The sequence below is a fragment of the Lepus europaeus genome, chromosome 7, assembly GCF_033115175.1.
Source record: "Lepus europaeus isolate LE1 chromosome 7, mLepTim1.pri, whole genome shotgun sequence".
Lineage (NCBI taxonomy): Eukaryota > Metazoa > Chordata > Mammalia > Lagomorpha > Leporidae > Lepus > Lepus europaeus.
Window position 1 is genome coordinate 88,543,575 of NC_084833.1, and position 15,466 is coordinate 88,559,040.

The following is a 15,466-nucleotide window of genomic DNA, read 5'->3' on the forward strand; positions in this document are numbered from 1 at the left end:
GGGGATCATTTATAGCTGAAATTTAATTTGCATTCAAGTGTAAAAGGAAAATCACCTGTTGAAGTGAAATGGATACTATGAGAAACTATGACTTGAACAGCTCTTGTCCTGACTGTCAAGGAACAACTTAATACTTTATCCCTTTCAGTATTTTTTTTTTTTGTTCTAGTTAATACTATTGGTTGAACTCTGTAATTAACACACAATTATTCTTAGGTGTTTAAATTTAACTGAAAAGTGATCTCTGTTAAATATAAGAGTGGGAAAAAGAGAGGGAGGAGATGTACAATTTGGGACATGCTCAATCGGACTTGCCCCAAATGGTAGAGTTAGAAATGTGCCAGCGGATTCCAATTCAATCCCATCAAGGTGGCATGTACCAATGCCATCTCACTAGTCCAAGTGATCAATTTCTGTTCACAATTGATCATAATGATAGGACTAAGAGTCAAAGGGATCACATAAATAAGACTAGTGTTTGCTAATACTAACTGATAGAATCAAAAAGGGAGAGAATGATCCAACATGGGAAGTGGGAGAGACAGCAGACTCATAGAATGGCAGATGTCCTAAACAGTACTCTGGCCTCAGAATCAGCCCTTAAGGCATTTGGATATGGCTGAGGAGCCCATGAGAGTATTTTAGGATGGAAAGCCAAGGCACTCTGGCAAAAAAAAAAAAAAAAAAAAAAGAGGACCTAAATGAAAGATCTCTGCGAGTGATATCCCAGTAGAAAGAACCGGCCATCAAAGAAGGAGGCACCTTTCTCTAAAGGGAGGAGAGAACTTCTACTTTGACTATGACCTTGTCTAAATAAGATTGAACTCGGCGAACTCAAAAGGCTTCTATAGCCTTGGCAACTCATGACAAGAGCCTAGGGAGATTACTGATGCCATAAACAAGAGTGTCAAATTGTTAAGTCAACAACAGGAGTCACTGTGCACTTAGTCCTCATGTAGGATCTCTGTCCTTAATGTGTTGTTCAATGTGAATTAATGCTATAACTAGTACTCAAACAGTATTTTACACTTTATGTTCTGTGTCAGCCAGGCCATAATATTATAACCTTCTTAAAAGCAAGATTTTTCCTAGTCATCTCTGCCCCATACGGTGCAGGGGCTCATCAAATATTTGTTTATGTATTAGCTTCCAGGCACTCTTCACAATGATACAAATATTGCAGGCACTTTAGTGTTAAATGATTAGCTCTGAAGAATTTTAGGCTTTTTTCCCACAGTGTGCTCACAGAAGATGGTAATGAGTTGCTGAGCCTCTGAAATCTCCTGTTTATTGTCCACAACAAGAAGTGGCACACTGAGGAGGATAGAACGCAATTTTTGTACAGCCTACTCAAACTTGCTATCCATGGTGAGCTGATAGTCCAGCTGCAATCGTTGAGTGAGGTCTTTAAGCTTCAGGCCCATTTTCCAACCCTGTCTCCTTCTAATTGGGATTAGGGTAGCCATAGGTGGAGGGCAAGCAAGGCAGAGCCTGACAAGCGGTGCGGCCTTGGGCAAATGTAGGAACAGTTGCTTATCAGGGACAAATCGGAGTACTCCTACCTGGTTGTGAAGAAGTCACGTTGCTGTTTCAAAAGAACCTGCCAGGAAGTGATCAACTGGAAGCCGAGAGTTTTTGCAGCAGGTCTGAGTAGGGCTTGTTCTCTTTGTTGGGGGCAGGAAGAATCCTCCAGCCCACCATCTGCCCCAGGGGCACATCCAGCTCAGGAGGGAGCTCCGGGTCTTCCACATCCCAGCCACCTTCTTCCTGTCTCTTGCCGGGAGCATCATCTCCCAAACCATCTGTGGTCTCCAGCTGTAGCTCTGCATTCTCTCCCCAGCCCTGGGTGCTCAGGGTTTCAATATCAATGGCAGCAGCCAGTGTCCCTCCCTTGCCCTTTTTGGCAATGGAGCCTTCAAAGAATCCTTTGGACATGGACAGTAATGGCCACAGGATATCCAGTGACATGATAGATGCAGGTAAATATGATTTGCCTGAAGCACTAGCTAGCCCAGGTCTTCTTACATTCATAAAATTTTCATGTTTCAGCAAATATCTGAGACAGAAAAAAATTTAAGTAGTCAAGAACAAATATTTAGTGAATTGATAAGAAAAGTTTGTGTTTAGAGAAGGTAGTTAAAAATAGAACACCTTTATCTTTCAAGGATAACTATGAAGCCCATGTTGTCTCATCAACTTTCCCCAAAGAGCCTGTACTAAGCAGTCCTTGGTGGTCATACTTTTTTTAAGATTTGTTTATTTGGCCGGCGCTGTGGCTCAATAGGCTAATCCTCCGCCTGCAGCGCCAGCACACCAGATTCTAGTCCCGGTCGGGGCGCCAGATTCTGTCCCGGTTGCTCCTCTTCCAGTCCAGCTCTCTGCTGTGGCCCTGGAGTGCAGTGGAGGATGGCCCAAGTGCTTGGGCTAGCCGGTGTGCTAGCTGCAGCGGCCATTGGAGGGTGAACCAATGGTAAAGGAAGACCTTTCTCTCTGTCTCTCTCTCTCACTGTCCACTCTGCCTGTCAAAAAAATAAAAAAATAAAATAGAAGATTTGTTTATTTGAAAGGTAGAGTTACAGAGAGAAGAGGAGAGACAGAGAGAGAGGGATAACATCCGTTGGAGATATGGCTACAACAGAACAGCACTGGTCTAGGGTGACGTCAAGAGTCAGGAGCTTCACCCTGGTCTCCCACATGAGTGGCAGGGGCCCAAATGCTTGGACCATCTTCTGTTGCTTTTGCCAGGTGAGTTAGCAGGGAGCTGGATAGGAAGTGGAGCAGCCAGAACCCAAACTGTGGCCAACATGTGATGCCGGGGTTGTGGAGCTTTACCTGCTCTGCCACAATGCTGAACCCTTGGTCTATATTTTTAAAAATATATTTATTTTTATTTGGAAGGAAGAGAGAGAGCTCAATTTTCCATCTTCTAGTTGACTCTTCAAATGCCAAAACCAGGAGATCAGAACTCCATGCTAGTCTCCCATTTGGGTAAAAGATACCCAATACTTGTACCATCATCTGCTGCTTCCTGAAGTGCCCATTAGCAGGAACTTGGACCAGAAGCAGAGCCAGGGCTCAAATATATACTCCAATATGGTATGTGGGTGTCCCAAGATCAACTTACCTGCTCCCAGCCAAATGCTTTGGTGACTATCCTTTCTATACTGCCGCTTTCTGTATTTACTTCTTTGTTCCATTGGCTCTATAACTTCACATATTTTTGAACGTCAGTCTTCTCTTAGAATCTATGCATGAGCAGGTTTGCAATTTCAATAGACTTTATTCTGTGTAGCCATACTAAATCTGCTACCTGGATATATGCCCTTTTGCTACAAAAAAAAAAAGCCCTTAAAATAAAATAGAAAATGAAGGAAAAAAACCTTTCTTTTAAAAATGCCAAAAGCAAAAGCAGGTATTTCTTGATGCTTTGGCTGCCTTTTCAGGAAGTTTTATCTGGATTTTTTGCAACCTCTTGAAAGCATCATTTTAACCAGAATCCTGCCTACAGACCTGAAATAAATTGACCATATTTTGGCAGAGTCATCAGAAAGGAATTGGAGCCAATCCCTTAAATCTCTGCAGATGCTCTGTAGCTGAGTCAATCCAAACTGATCGTTACCGTGGCCACACTGAGTGGTTTTACTGTGCCACGGGCACGCTGCTCGGCCATAAAAAGACTTGCCCTTGAGGAATAACATTTTTTGTATTTTCTGCTAGCAGTCTCCTATTTCCTATGACATTAGAGAATACAACATCGTGGTTTTTTAATATGGCCATTTTCATTTATGACATTTTTATTGTCTTTAACAATGGAAATTCAAGCAGAATGATCAAAAACCTCTGGGATGCAGATTTCCTGGGAATAACTACTTGGGTTGATTAAATACCTGTTCACCATCCTATGCAGAATGAATTCTGAATTCTGGAAAAGACGGCTAATAGCTAATCTACTTAAGGAACATAAAAGTATGCTGTGATTAATGTTTTATCTAGTCACAAGTTCTTATGAAAACAAAATACTGAAACTTCTGAAAACAGATAAAATGATTGAAACGAATTATTTGAAAATTTACTTTGAAGTATTTTAAAATAACTAGATTTGATACACTCATAGATTTTACTTTCCTTTAGGTATATGCATAATCATTAGATAGATGAAGACCTATCTTTCTCTATAAGCATACATATACAAAGTGATTTTTAATAGTTTATGGAATAACAATTAAAAATAAGTTAATTTTGGTGCAAAATATTTGTATAATTATTACATAATATTAATTCCCCATTAGCTTTTTGAGGACCCCTTGTATGTGTGGATTTCGAAGTGTTTACAACAAAATAAACATCTTTCATTTCTACTTTTCCATAAGCTTTCTCTCTGTGTGTGTATTGTGTGTGTATCTCACAAATGTGTGTACTTCATAAATGGAATCTTGAATTTTTATCCTACTTCATGATAATTAATAATACTAATCATTAAATGAAATCATCACTCTCGGAATATTATTGATTCTCAATTATTTTCCTTTGACATTAAGAAAATGAAGAAAGAATAAAAAAATCACCTTGACATTCTTAAATGAAAGGTGTACAAAATTAGGATATTAGGGGGCCGGCACTGTAGCATAGTGAGTAGAGCCACCACCTGCAATGCCAGCATCCCATATGGGTATTGATTTGCATCCCTACTGCTCCACTTCCAATCCAGCTCCCTGCTGGATTAAGCTTGGAAAAGCAGTGGAAGATGGCCCAATTTCTGGGCACCTGTACTCACATAGGAGACCCAGATGAGACTCCTAGCATTGGCCTGGCCTAGCTTTGGCCATTCTGGCCACCTGGGGAGTGAACCAGTGAATGGGAGATCTCCCTCTTTTTTCTCCAGCTCTCTCTCTCTCTCTCTCTCTCTCTCTATCTCTATCTCTAACTCAGACTTTCAAACAAATAAAATAATCTTAAAAATTAGGATATTGAAATATGCATTGTTAATCATTTATACCACTTTATGCTTTAAGTAAATAGGAGAAAACTCGATAGTTCTCTTTAGTTGTATCTTTTCATAGAATGTATATTTTATTGCCAATTTCGTATTCTAAGTAAATTCTTTCTTTGTTCTTGAAATGATTTTCATTTTCATTAGCTAGTTGTTTTGCTATTTAACACATATTTCTTGTCCAAATTCTCTGTGCCAAGTGTTGGTGGAATAATGAATATGAGGACCTCCTACTCAGAGAGGCTACAAATCAGTAGAGCCCTACAGCATGTAACTAACTGTGTGAGCTAAAAGAGCCATATGTGTAGCGTCCTGTGAAAGTATAGTGGAAGGGAAACTAATTCTCCCATGAAGATTCTCAGTAGGGGTAGGGATGTTTAAAAGAAATCTGTCTCAAAATTAATATTCAGCTTTTAGAGGAAATCTGTAGGAAAAAAATCTCTTTGTAAGAGCATTTTACCTCAAAACTCTGAGATGCATTTTAATTTACTGGACTTTTTTTTTTTTTTTGAAAACAAAGTGGCTACTAATGATTTTTATAGAACTCATACTGAAATTAACATGTGCATTAACATTTAAGTAAAATGTTTTCATTGGCTTTCCAGCCTCTCTCCTTCCTTTCTTCTAAGATCAGAGTTCTTTGTCTTGAGGATACACAGAAAACATTTATTCTGTTAACTTTTATTTTCACATTTTCAGGCTGCTTGCATAAATATGTTGCAGTGCCCTCTACTGGAAAGAAACTAGTTAATTCATGTGGAAAACGTTCCTTTATAGAGTGTGGGAAAGGATGGTTACCTTATTGTAGGAAACCCAATGACAGATTTAAAAATAATAATAAAATGGATAGGCTTTAAAAACTACATTTTGACTTAACATATTTATGGGACCACTTTGACCTTTTTCTGTAACTAGTTAAGGTTGGGCTCTACCAGACATGGTCTCCAGTATGAAGATAACCCATCCACAAGCTTGTTCTGTCTCTAGAAAATAGTATTTTGGGAAATGTATCCTTTTTCATTTCCAGGGAACAGGTTATGTCTTTCCACTGAATTTACTTTTATACTGCTCTCCTTCAATGGAGTAACCACCATTTGACTTTGCAGGCAGCCAAATTTGATGATTGCTATTATAACTGAAGTTGTCAAATGGGACAGATTTTTATTATAGTGATTATTAGTCATTGCAATATATATATATATAGTTTTTGAAAATTTAATATTCAGAAATTTAAGGTTTACAATAAGACAACACATTTAAAGTTCATAAGTGTCTTTTTAAATAACACATTTACATACTGACCATAATTATTTAAATTTTTGAACTTGTTTACAAATGTTCTATTTCCCTTTTTTCACAGAAATAAATGCCCTGTTTTCGTGGCTAGCTTTTTATTCGACTTTACCCATGAAATTTAACACTAAGTGAATTGATCTGACAAAATAAATTATGAATGTAAGACTAAATGATGTTATACAAAGATCTCAGTTTCAAAAATGATTTGCTTGGCATTTATATCTGCCACTGGTATATTTTCCACTACTGAAAACTACCTCTCTGAACTTGCCAAAGACTGTAAACAAATTTCTTTAAAAATGTGTTAATTCTTGAAGGAAAATGCTGAAAAAAAATCTTTTCTAGGCAATTTTGTTCTATTAGAGAAGTTGTCCTTGTGTGCTGAGCAAACCTCAGATAAAGCAGAGTTGATTTTTACTGCCAACACATTTCAAATTAAGTAACAATAATAGTGCTAATTAGACCATCTCACATTTATAATAGTTTATTCATGATTATGTCCACATACATATGTATAGTATTTTTAGTCAGACGATCCATACTTGTTATATAAATTAAATATGATTCTATCTGTGAAAGCAATTTGTTAACTGACAGCCCTATAAAACACAAAGACAAGAAATAGTAACTGGGCCGGTGCCGCGGCTCACTAGGCTAATCCTCCGCCTTGCGGCGATGGCACACCGGGTTCTAGTCCTGGTCGGTGCACCGATCCTGTCCCGGTTGCCCCTCTTCCAGGCCAGCTCTCTGCTGTGCCCAGGGAGTGCAGTGGAGGATGGCCCAAGTGCTTGGGCCCTGCACCCCATGGGGGACGAGGAGAAGCACCTGGCTCCTGCCATCAGAACAGTGCAGTGCGCCAGCTGCAGTGCGCCTACCGTGGCGGCCATTGGAGGGTGAACCAATGGCAAAAAAGGAAGACCTTTCTCTCTGTCTCTCTCTCTCACTGTCCACTCTGCCTGTCAAAAAAAAAAAAAAAATAGTAACTGGGTTTTCTGTAGTATTGTTGAACAGCCCTGAAATGCTTATCCTTGTTCTCTATGTATTTTACATACTATCTCCCTATGTGACAGTATTGTCTAATTCAGCTTGTGTTGAAATTTTTCTTGCTTGCCTCTGAAACACTTTGCTATAAGCAGTGTTAAAATTCTGGGTGGTATTTGGATCCATCTGACCCTCTATGAGAACCATCTCTGTCATTAAACAATTTAAACCAAAGATAAAAACTTTTTCAGTGATGGCTTCCCATTAACAGTCTGTAGATATGTCCTGAATAAATATACCCACAAAGGTTGAAAATGTGGGGCCAGCTCTGTGGCTCAGCAGCTTATCTCCCTGGCCTGAAGCGCTGGCATCCCATATGGGCACTGGTTCGAGACCTGGCTGCTCCACTTCCGATCCAGCCCTCTGCTATGGCCTGGGAAAGCAGTGGAGGATGACCCAAGTCCTTGGGTCCCTGCACCCGCGTGGGAGACCCGGAAGAAGCTCCTGACTTCTGGCTTTGGATCGGCACAGCTCTGGCCGTTGCAGCCATCTGGGGAGTGAACTATTGGATTGCAGACCTTTCTCTCTCTCTCTCTCTGCCTCTGCTCTCCCTGTGTAACTCTTTCGAATAAATAAATAAATCTTTTTTTAAAAAAAGTTGAAAACGTTATCTTGATGAACACTGAGCAATGAGTAGCATAAGTCTATGACTTTTTCACTTTTTCTTAAATCACAATTAAACTGTTTTGTGACTATTCTATAAACTTTTAAAAATCCACACATATGTGTTCCTAACAGGCTTTTACTAACCATTCTATGCTTTTAAAAATTAATGTACATTAGATTAGATAGGTAACCTTGTATGCAGAGGTTCTCGGAGCAGCTTGCTCTTGTTAAAATTAAAAGCCATTAAAACTGGAAACAAGGAAGTGGTCTGTTCAATGGTAACTAAGTAAATTTATTTCCTATTTACATCCATTGTCATCCTACTCATATAGCAGAAAGAGACATCCTAGGTACAGTGCCTAACTGAGAAGACAGCTTGTTTATTACGCATCTTGAGCACTTCACCAAGAGCAGGTCATAAACTGAAAATGCAGTTTTTGTTGTTATTATGGCAAGAAGTTGCAAATTGAGAGTTCAAATAAGAGTTTCACAATTTTTAATTTTATTGAAATGAATTTAACTCTTAGTTATAATTCATAAGGCAATTTTATAAATTACTCTGATAACTTTGTTTTGGCCCACACTCAAATCATTCTTTTTTGGGGGACATATGCTTACTCTCAATAAAGACCATAAATGTGGTCTTTTGAGAAAAAAAAACACACATTTTATGCCTCATGAGGAAAAAAGAAAACATCCATTACCATCTATCACTTAATCTAAATTTGTAATGTTTCCTTGATATGCTACTTTTAATATTGTACTGTATGTTCTTTAACTCTGTAAACACATGTACATTCAGAAGGAAGAATTATTTGCTTTTATAAATGATTCCTTTACTTTTAAACTTAAGTTTATGCCTCTGTTCAACATATTTCTTCATTTTCTCTAATTTCAGGGTGACTTTAGATGGGGGAACAGAATTTTAAGTTGATTTCAGTCAAAGAAGTTATAAATTAAACTCTTTTGGTAGTATAACACTAGGACTTTAAAATTCTCTTCATGGAGACAAATAAACTGTCAATTATTCTTTTACTTTTTAAAATACACAGTTTAAAATCTAGCCTTAGTTACCATACCCATATACTGGTAAATCCCCAGTTTGCTTTAGAATAATAATAAAATAGCTAAAGCTTATTCATTGCTTTCTACATCAATCATTATTTCTGGCTCAAGTACTTTTGCTTTACATGTATCATTATTTCATTAATGATTAATAGTGTAAAAATGTGTCATTATTTCTTCAAATTCTCAGAGCAATAACACCAATCCTATGAGGAATAGAGTTATAATCCCATTACATAGATGAGTGCACTGATGTACAAAAAGAATAAATAAACTATAAAATATTTTATAATAATGTTATGGGTATTCCTAAAAGGAACATCAGTATATACCTAAAAACAAAATCCCTGTGTATGACCAAGAAAGTACTTTATGCAGAGTTGTAACTTCTTAAAGATTATGCAGCATTGGCCAGCACCATGGCTCAACAGGCTAATCCTCCACCTGCAGCGCCAGCACACCGGGTTCTAGTCTCGGTCGGGGCGCCAGATTCTGTCCCGGTTGCTCCTCTTCCAGGCCAGCTCTCTGCGGTGGCCTTGGAGTGCAGTGAAGGATGGCCCAAGTGCTTGGGCCCTGCACCCCATAGGAGACCAGGAGGAAGCACCTGGCTCCTGCTTCAGATCGGCGCGGTGCGCCAGCTGCAGCATGCCAGCCACAGAGGCCACTGGGGGGTGAACCAACGGAAAAGGAAGACCTTTCTCTCTGTCTCTTACTCTCACTGACCACTCTGCCCATCAAAAAAAAAAAAAAAAAAAAAAGAAGAAGAAGAAGAAGAAGAAGATTATGCAGCATACCACAGAGCCCAGTATCTCTATCTTGATTCACTGAACATCTTAACTGCCTCATCTGTATTCAGGATTCCTACTCCATCCTAGAACACATGTTTTTCTGCACTTTGATTCTTCCCACACCCAGATTATCTGTAGTTTCTTGATGTGTATATTGGGGGAGGGGAAGAGAGTGGTGCGCATGGAGAGAATTGAAATATGATGCAATAGTATTATGGTGTCTGTCACACTAGGTAAATATGTTTTGGTAAGATCACTTCTTGCATATAATCTATTAATAGCATTTATTCATATTATCTGCAAGTCTTCCTTATTACAGTCCTAATTTCCTGTCTTTTAACTTAATTATATCTTATACCTGCATTAATTAGTACTTCATAGATTAGCAAACATAGTAACATAGATTAGCAAACATTAGTAACATTGGATAATATAGATTGTTAATGCTGAAGAAATCAGAGTAACAGAAGAATACAGTTAATAATAAAATATTTAAATGTGGAAGATTAGAAGCGGACTTGGAGAAGAATGTTGAATTTTGCAAGGAGAGAGGAAAGCACGGTTAAGACATTTGTATGGGAAACACGTGAATAAAGACTGACTTGGGAGTAACTTGATGAGTTGGATTTTAAAACTGAGACTATACACAGTAAGTTCTCAAAAAAGGCAGGAGAGATTGAATGCATCCAGATGACAGATCATAAACTGCAGCTTAGAAGCACTAACTGCACAGTTAAGTTCTGAAATCTAATGGGTAATCTAAGAACTTTAAAAGAAATTTACATTTCTATTTCATAATGTATCTGTGTTTGTTATACTGTAAGAATAGGATTTTGACTGGCGCCGTGGCTCACTAGGCTAATCCTCCACCTGCAGCACTGGCACACCAGGTTCTAGTCCCGGTCAGGGCACCGGATTCTGTCCTGGTTGCCCCTCTTCCAGTCCAGCTCTCTGCTGTGGCCCGGGAGGGCAGTGGAGGATGGCCCAGGTCCTTGGGCCCTGCACCCGCATGGGAGACCAGGAGAAGCACCCGGATCCGGGCTTCGAATCCACGCAACAAGCCAGCTGTAGCAGCCACTTGGGGGTGAACCAATGGAAAAAGGAAGACTTTTCTCTCTCTCTCTCTCTCTCTCTCTCTCTCTCTCTCTCTCTCTCTAACTCAGCCTGTCCAAAAAAAAAAAAAAGAATAGCATTTTGTTTAAACTTTACTCCCAAATCTTGAGTAAAATTGATTTTCTATGAAATCGTGAATTTTTATTGTTTTACTTTATGATATATAGAAACATACCATACTATATTGTCGATAAATGAATGAATGAAAGCTATGGCCCTTAAGTGCTTTTTCTCTTCAAATACATGTATGTGTAGTATTTTTACAGGTGATTTTAGGAGATGAACAGAATCTATGCAAGTCATCATTAGGTCCAGGTAAAGAACTTTCTTCCAGTTTTTATTTAGCATACTTATTCATAGAAAAAGCCTTGTTTAAATAACTTCTCAGAAAACATAGCTATAAGAATATAAGGCTTTTAGTCTTTCTGCTTGTTGTTTGTTGAACTCTTTATTTAGTGGAATATTAAGTCTTTGACTATAATGTAAATTCAAAATGTTATCTCAAAAATTTAAAAACATAAAAAGAATATGAGGCTTCTGATTTGTAATTGTCAAATGTAGTCAGAAATTTTAAATTCTATGGAATGATAGTTTTCCATTACTTCTGAAGTGAGCAATACAAAAGTTCACTTAAAAAGGGTGATCATTCTAACTAGGTAAGAAATGAGGAATGAAGTAAAGAATGTGTTAGGTTGAATGAAAAAAATCAGTGGTTGTTAACTGCTTTAAATAGAGTGATAGTGAACCTAGGAACTGTTCAGTTTTGAAAAATATTTTTTGATATAGTAATCTAATTATTTTATCATTAATTCAAAACAAAGCACTTTTTAACCAGGAAAACAAAGTGATCAAACAATAATTCAACATCCTATTGATCAACAAAATTAACTCTTCTAATTAGGGGATAGTGGTTGAAAATAAGCTAAGAAGAAAAGAAGAACAGGAAAGTTTTATAATAAATTGGAATTCCATATTAAAAAAAAAAATTTGTTTATCCAGAAGAGCTACAGAGAGACAGAGAGATCTTGCATCTGTTGGTACACTCCGCAAATGGCTGTGATGGCCAGGGCTGGGCCAGGCCGAAGCCCAGAGCCAAGAACTTCCTCTGGGTGTCCCCATAGGTGTAGGGGCCCCAGGACCCGGGCCATCCTCTGCTGCCCTCTCAGGTACACTAGCAGGGAGTTGGATTGGAACTGGCACAGCCAGGACCCATAAGTGGTACCCATGTGAGTTCTAGTGTGGCAGGCTGCCACAGAATTGGCTCCCAACATGACTAATTTCAGTACATTACACTTTGTTAGGAGGTGGTCATTGGATCTTTTACTTCAAAATCTTATATTTTAATATAAGAGAGAGGACCACAATGTACACATGTTCACAAATATATGATTTGCCTGCATTAACCTTTGCCAGAGCTAGGAGAAACCACATTTGATATACATTTTATCTATAATTGAGCCTTTAATACCAAACTCAGATTCTTAGCTAATGCCTCATTTGCTAAGGCTTAAATTCCTGAGGAATTTTCTGCATAGCTTTACCAAACTGTGGAGCTACTATGACCATATACAAACCTGATTCTAATTACTGCTTACTTCATTTTAATGTGATTTCCCTTAGTATGATGCTGTTGTATCAAAATGGCAAAGAGGAAGGGTTTCTAAATCATACCTTTGTGGAAATGTTGACATAACTTGTTTTAACTCTCACAAGCATGGTCAAAGAAATATAGAATCTTCCATAGCTATTTGAAGTGTTTGGTCTGCCAGGTATTTCTTCTAGTCCTTTTTCTTTCATATTTCCCTAATATAAAAAGTTTCTACTATTTCCCCTGATGTAATTTACTTTTAGTCTCCTTGGTATATTTCTCTAGGTAGTGCTTCTTTAATGAGTATTGTCCACTCATCAAGTTTCATTACTTTTTATTACCATCAGTAAGGCTGCCTTTTAATAACGTATTATCATAAAGTCATAAGGCTATGGATACTATTTCAAAATAGAACTTAAAAACTGTCTTTGGTGATAATAGGTAGCAGAACTAATAGAAATGGATCATTTCAAAGAGAGGATCTATTTAGATATAAAAATTATGGCACAGCTATAGGAATACCTCTTTAATCTATCATTTAATTCATAAACAAATGGTTTTTTTTTTATTATTCCCAGTTGTAATGAGAACTTACAGAAAACCAATCATGCCTTTAAACTTTTTCATTTCTGTTCTAGTCAATGATACTTACTAAGTACTGACCACATACAAGGCGCTGTGGTGGGCCCTGTCGGGGGTTAATTCAACTTCCTATTTCATTGCAGCAGATGACTACTTTACAGTTCATGCAGATTCTGCTAAGGACTCCTCTGAGGAACCACATACAATAACACTCCCTGGGAAATGTATTTATTAAAATTTTTATGCAACTCTCTCTTGGACATATTTTCTTTCCAGTAGAGAGAAAAATGTTAATTATATCATATATGTTTTTCATCTTTCTGATCTGAAAATCTATTCTTTCAGATACAGGACCACTTTTAATACATGAATTAATTTTCACATTTCATCAGGACAGTGTATATTTGTTCATTTTCTAACCAACATTTTGTGTTAAAAATTCATCCAGACCTAACTTCTTAACATTTTCTAAGTCTTTTCTTTAACATTATGATGTAAAATCTAACATGTCCCCACATATGCTAGCTAATCTGCAAAATCTCTGCTATTCTATGAAGGCAAAAATAATTATAAGAAATAATTGTGAAGCTTGCTTGCTTTTCCTTTAAGGTTTGAAGAATAGTGTAGTATTTTGGGTGGTGCATACCTCAATCAGAACAACAATTGCTGTCATGGAATTGGGAACCATGTATTGGAAAGGTCTGGGGAGAAATTAGGAAGAGAGGATTACCTACAGCAGTGGCCATTGCTGTGGAGACGGTAGAACCAGGTCATGTGAGTTGGGTTAGGGCTGCAAATACCTCTGGAACATCCAGATGGAGATTTCACCCAGGACCTAGACATAAAAGGTCTGAAGGCTAAAGGAGAGATCTGGGCTATTTTTCCAGAAAGCCAAAGCAATCAATCCCAAGTCGATGAACTTTTGTTTGTACAAAGCAAAAACATTAGAGGTATATTTTTTTTTTATCATAATGAAGGCAAACCAACTTGCTAATTGAATGAATTTTCACTTTTCAGCTAGTTGCTTTGGCAGCTTGTAGACACAGCTTTGCAATCACTGCTCATTAGGGTATTGGAAGTACAGCTCCCCACTCTCCTGGGAGGCAGTGTGATTTCATATACCATGGTAACCGAGGAATGAACATTTTCAATATGATATAATTAAACATTATGGAAAGAATGGATTAGGGTTCTTTGTGACATTTGGCTAAGCATGCCAGCAAGCAAAAATACACAAATGAAGGTCACATTTGCAATTATTATAAAAGTATCTACATTTTAATTAGGTAGTTGATAAATGTCATTGAGTCTCAGCCACTGACCAACAGTCATTTTTTAAAAGAATAGGAAAAATGTCACCTAAAAAGTCGGAATTTTTTGCACTGTCATGAAGTTGAAAGTTGTAGCCCCAGTGAAATATGATCAGCATAAGTTGTTAAGTGGACATAGTGACAATCTCAAACAAAATTTTATGGGAGGGGGAAGCCATTGTAATCCATAAGCTGTACACTGGAAATTTATATTCATTAAATAAAAGTTAAAAATAAAAAAAAAGTTGATAGCATGTGAGTTATCACTAATATAGGTTATCAAAACTTGGTTTATAAGTACTTTGCATTTATTCTGGAATCACATGAACCCACATAGCCTTGGAAGTCTCTTCTTCAAGAGTGCGATTGGTATAACATTTTTGGCTCACAGGTTTGTCTTAAATTCATTCTTAATTAATTTAAATTAAATATTCACTAACTTTTTTTCCTCCAATGACAAGCCAACTTTCTTAACTACAGTTTTGTATGTGTAATACAGATAAAATAAATTAATATGACCTCTCCGATATGTATATTTTTTGAACTTTTGATAGTATTTAATTAAAAGTTACTTTTCCATTTACTCTGAAAAAAAATAATAAATAGAATTTACCTGCCGGCAGACATTTGGCCCAGCAGTTAAGTTCCCAGTTAGGACCCCTAAGTCTCAAATTGGACTACTAGGGTTTCATCTGGCTACTAATTCCAGCAGCTTCCTGTTAATGCAGGGACCAGGAGGCAATGGTAATGGCTCTAGTTGGGCTTGTAACACTGACATGGATACATGGAATTAGTCTCTGGCTCTCATTTTATGCCCCATCCTAGCCCTATTTGTGGGCATTAGAAGAGTGAACAGTGGGTGGTTGCTCCTTTCTCTGTCCATTTCTTTGTATTTGAAATTTTTTAAAATTACATAATTTTGGTCTAATGTGAATTTCCTACTGAATTAGCTTATGAAAGTGAAAAAAGAGTAAATATATGTGGGAGTAATTCAAAAAGGTGAAAAATGTGTACTCTTAATTTCATTTTTTTCATCTTTATAAACTTTTTAAGGTACTCCCACATATATTAACATTAGGGTCAATCT

The 15,466-nt window shown here is 37.5% G+C and overlaps 1 protein-coding gene across 1 annotated transcript in view; it reads left to right on the forward strand.

Annotated features, from left to right (window-relative positions):
- Positions 1–1,933: 1,933 nt before the first annotated feature.
- The window catches only part of CNTN5 (contactin 5), a 549,774-nt gene continuing 536,241 nt past the window's right edge, over positions 1,934–15,466 (forward strand). The window contains exon 1 of the mRNA XM_062197592.1: positions 1,934–1,979. Coding sequence (XP_062053576.1) covers positions 1,934–1,979 — 46 coding nt within the window. The remainder of the gene's footprint in view (positions 1,980–15,466) is intronic.